At 36.5% G+C, this 4,417-nt stretch overlaps 1 protein-coding gene across 1 annotated transcript; it reads left to right on the top strand.

Annotated features, from left to right (window-relative positions):
* Positions 1 to 1,880: 1,880 nt before the first annotated feature.
* On the top strand, positions 1,881 to 2,354 carry LOC148573684 (uncharacterized). The gene has a single exon (XM_088505821.1). The coding sequence runs from the start codon at positions 1,881 to 1,883 to the stop codon at positions 2,352 to 2,354; it is 474 nt and encodes a 157-aa protein (XP_088361947.1).
* Positions 2,355 to 4,417: the final 2,063 nt, after the last annotated feature.

The raw sequence follows: 4,417 nt of genomic DNA, 5'->3' as shown, positions 1-4,417 counted from the left end.
ATGTTGTTTATTTTTATTTTTCAATTTTTTAAAATTTTTAATGTGCAATGAGGAACTTAGATGTATAATGTATAATGAATTTTATAGAAGCAAGATCACATTTGTGTAGCCAGATCAAAACATATTTAAATAAGTGAGTGAATACTTATTTTTACATGATATTGTAATTGAGTTTATTTCTTTATTAGTTTACTGATTAAGTCATGTTTTTTAGAGCTATTGAATAGATAGAATAAGTATTTAATCAAGCTCAAGGCTTGGTTATTATTAGGTTAAGCTTCAATACTTTATTTTTTTAAACATGGTTTGAAGTTTTTTAAACGTGTATAGTTTTGATGAACTAATTATATTTCTATGCGTTATAATCTTTTAATTCAATGACTAAAGTAAAAAAATAATGAGATTTATTTTAGTATAGTGACAAAATTGATATTCTAACTAATATTCTGAGAAACATTAGCGATATACTCGCTGTTGATGATACCTATCGATTTGTTACTAGTTTAAAAAGAATTTGCGATAGTATTGCAACTAATTGACTACATATTATTTTCTAGCAAATTAGCGATTACTTCGTAACTCTACTTTCTCATTTAGAATAGCTTTGGTTTAGTGACAAAATTCCTATAAATTTGATTAAGAATTTTCAAAGATTAATTATAGATTTGCTACAAAATGTGACAGATTTGCGATTATATTAGCGGACAACTTGTGACGAATTAGGTTCAGAAAAATTATTTGCTAATTGGCGTCAACTAAGAATTCCATTTTGTCTACAAAATTAGCTTGGATTTAGCAATGATTCTGCTACAGTAGAGTTTGTCGCTAATTAGCGACTACATTTTAGTCTATTTCTTCTATGGAATTAGCTTTTACTTTAGTGATGGATTTGCGACTATCTATTTAGTAGGTAAAAAAGTTTTCGATGAATTACCAACTATTGTGTTTGCCTCCCTGATCTGCAACTTGTAATTAGCGAGAAAAGCATTAGCGACTAGGCGGTAGCTAATCCATCACAAATTATATTTTGCGTCAGATTAGCGATGATTTTACGACTATTTTTATGGTAGCTAATCGGCCATATTCTTGTAGTGAGAGTACGGGCAATCTTCTTTGGAGCAAGTGAACTACATGGGCAACTCCTCAACACCACCTAAAAATGACCCCTACTCTAACACCTTTAATCCTGGATGGAAAAACCACCCAAACTTTGGGTGGGAAAACCAAAATCAGAGGCCTAACAACTACACTAATAACCATCAACAGATCCACTTTAACCCTCAGCAAAATACTTTAAATCCTAACCATCAGAGCCAAAACAACCCCCATCAAAACCATTCTCACCAACAACCACCCACCTGACACTCCACCCAACAAGACTCCCAGAGGGTTTCTAACCTTGAAATAGCCTTGGAAAAACTTTCGCAAAACACTTCCTCTTTCATCAAGAACCAAGAAGCTTTAATAACAAACTCAGAGATACAAATGGGCCAGCTTGCTCAACATATGGATAAATCCATAAATGTTCTCTCCAATGACAATTTCTAACCCAAGGGAGGAGTGCAAAGCCAGAGTTTGAGAAGTGGAAGAGTACTGGGAAAGGAAGAAAAAGAAACCCATGTTCCTGACAGTAGAGAAGAAGTTCCAAAGGATGATAGCTTGCAAGAAGAACAAGTAACTCTTTCTACTCAGCAACAACAAACTCAAGCCTCCAAAGATGTACCAAAAGAAAAGATTCAAGTGCCCGAGTACAAGCCAAGAATTTCCTACCCTCAAAGGTTGCAAAAGGAGGCCAAGGATCATTAATTTTCTATGTTCTTGGAGGTTTCAAGAAGCTACAAATAAACATCCCCTTTGCTGAAGCCCTTGAGCAAATGCCCATGTATGCAAAATTAATGAAGGAGTTAATCTCTAAGAAAAGGAATTGGAGGGAGAATGAGACAGTGGTGCACACAAAAGAGTGTAGTGCTATAATCCAAAAGAACATTCCTAAGAAACTAAAAGATCCTAGAAGTTTTGTGATCCCCGGTACCATTGGGGAGGTGATAGTTGAGAAAGCCTTGTGTGATTTTAGAGCTAGTATCAACTTAATGCCATTATCCTTAATACGCAAGCTCCAAATTAAAGAAGTGAAACCCACCAGAATTTCCTTGCAACTTGCAGACTGCTCTCTTAAATTTTCTTTGGGTGTTGTTGAGAATCTTTTGGTGAAAGTGGAAACATTCATATTCCCCGCTGATTTTGTCATTCTGGACATGGAAGAGGATGTTAATGCCTCTATTATATTGGGAAGGCCTTTCCTTACTACAGGGAGAGCCTTAATTGATGTTCAGAAAGGTGCATTAACATTGTAGGTGAATGATGAACAAATTGTACTCAATGTATTTTACAACACCCTAATGACTATGTGGATTGCATGAAGATTGACATCATTGAGCCATTGATTCAAGAAGCATTGGAAGAGGAGCAACTCGTTGAGACACTTGAATCCATTATGGAAGCAGAAAAAGACGAAGAGGTTGATGAATGTCCACCACCAAAGGAAGCATTATATACCCCTTCTATTAAGGCCTCTGCCTCTCTCTTTGAAATATACTTTCCTTGGAGAATTGGAGACATATCCAGTAATCATTAATTCCTCATTGAATGGTAGTAAGGAAGAGGCATTACTCAATGTGCTAAAGGAACACAAAACAACACTTTGTTGGATTATTGGTGACCTTAAAGGAATAAGCCCTGCCACATGCATGTACAAGATCTTGCTTGAAGAGGATGCTAAACTAGTGGTACAAGCACAAAGGAGGCTTAATTCTACAATGAAGGAGGTGGTTAAAAAGGAAGTAATGAAAAGTTATGGGAAGTTGGGATAATCTATCTAATTTCTAATAGCTCTTGGATAAGCCTAGTACAAGTTATCCCCAAGAAAGGAGGTGTGACTGTGGTGGCCAATGACAAGAATGAGCTCATTCCTACAAGGACTGTAACTGGTTGGAGGATGTGTATTGATTATAGAAAGCTCAACACAGCCACAAGAAAGGATCACTTCCCTCTTCCCTTTATTGATCAAATGCTAGAAAGGTTGGTCGGACATGCTTTTTATTACTTCTTGGATGGATACTCCAGATACAACCAAATTGTTGTAGACCCTCAAGACTAAGAGAAGACGGCATTCACATGCCCCTTTGGTGTTTTTGCTTACCGCCGGATGCCTTTCGGATTGTGTAATGCTCCTGCTATATTCCAAAGGTACATGCTTTCCATCTTTTCTGATATGATTGAAAACTTTATTGAGGTTTTTATGGATGACTTTTCTATTTTTGGTGATTCTTTTGAAGGGTGCTTGCAACATCTAGCATTGGTTTTGAGAAGGTGTCAAGAAACTAACCTTGTTTTAAATTAGAAAAAAATGCCACTTCATGGTTACTGAAGGCATAGTTCTCGGACACTGTATCTCAATCGAAGGTATAGAAGCTGACAAAGCCAAAATAGAAGTAATTGAAAAATTGTCACCCCCTGTGAATGTGAAGGGTATAAGGAGTTTCTTGGACCATGTAGGCTTCTATAGAAGATTCATCAAGGATTTTTCTAAAATAGCAAGGCCATTAAGCAACCTTCTAGTTGCTGATGCACCATTTAATTTTGATGATGAATGCTTACATGTCTTTGAAACTCTTAAGACCAAACTTGTCTCTACACCCATCATTGCTCCTCCCAATTGGACATTACCATTTGAACTAATGTGCGATGCAAGCGATTATGCAATAGGGGCTGTGTTGGGGCAAAAACAAGATAGACTTATGCATGTTATATACTATGCAAGTAGGGTGCTTAATGAAGCTCAAAAGAATTATACCATTACAGAGAAGGAATTGCTTGCTATTATTTTTGCATTTGATAAATTTAGATCCTATTGAGTTGGTTCAAAGGTTATTGTTTACATTGATCACTATGCTCTTAAGTACCTTTTGACTAAGCAAGACTCTAAGCCAAGATTAATTAGGTGGGTGCTCCTTCTACAAGAATTTGACATCAAAATTAGAGACCAAAAGGGCTCTGAAAACCAAGTGATGGATCACTTCTCTAGACTTGAACCATTAAAGGCTCAAAGCAATTCACCTCCCCTGCATGAAGAATTTCTTGATGAGCAAATCCTTGTCTAGACATGGCTAATTACAAAGTTAGGAGGATAGTCCCAAAAGGATTCACCAAGCAAAAACTCAAAAAATTATATCATGATGCTAGGTACTACCTTTGGGATGATCCTTATCTATTTAAAAGATGTTCGAATGGCATAATTAGGAGGTGTGTTGCAGAAGAGGAGACTCATGCAATCCTATGGCATTGTCATGGTTCTGATTATGGTGGGTATTTTGGTGAAAAAAGAACAGCCACCAAGGCCCTTCAATGTGGGTTCTGT

Source organism: Arachis ipaensis, chromosome B2 (assembly GCF_059453495.1).
Source record: "Arachis ipaensis isolate K30076 ecotype BB chromosome B2, ASM5945349v1, whole genome shotgun sequence".
Classification (NCBI taxonomy): Eukaryota; Viridiplantae; Streptophyta; class Magnoliopsida; order Fabales; family Fabaceae; genus Arachis; species Arachis ipaensis.
Note: the sequence above shows the minus strand (reverse complement) of the source record. Positions and strands in the feature narration are given on the sequence as shown.

Coding starts and splice junctions, on each gene's coding strand:
- LOC148573684 (XM_088505821.1), top strand. CDS start 1,881: ATGTATGCAAAATTAATGAAGGAGTTAATCTCTAAGAAAAGGAATTGG.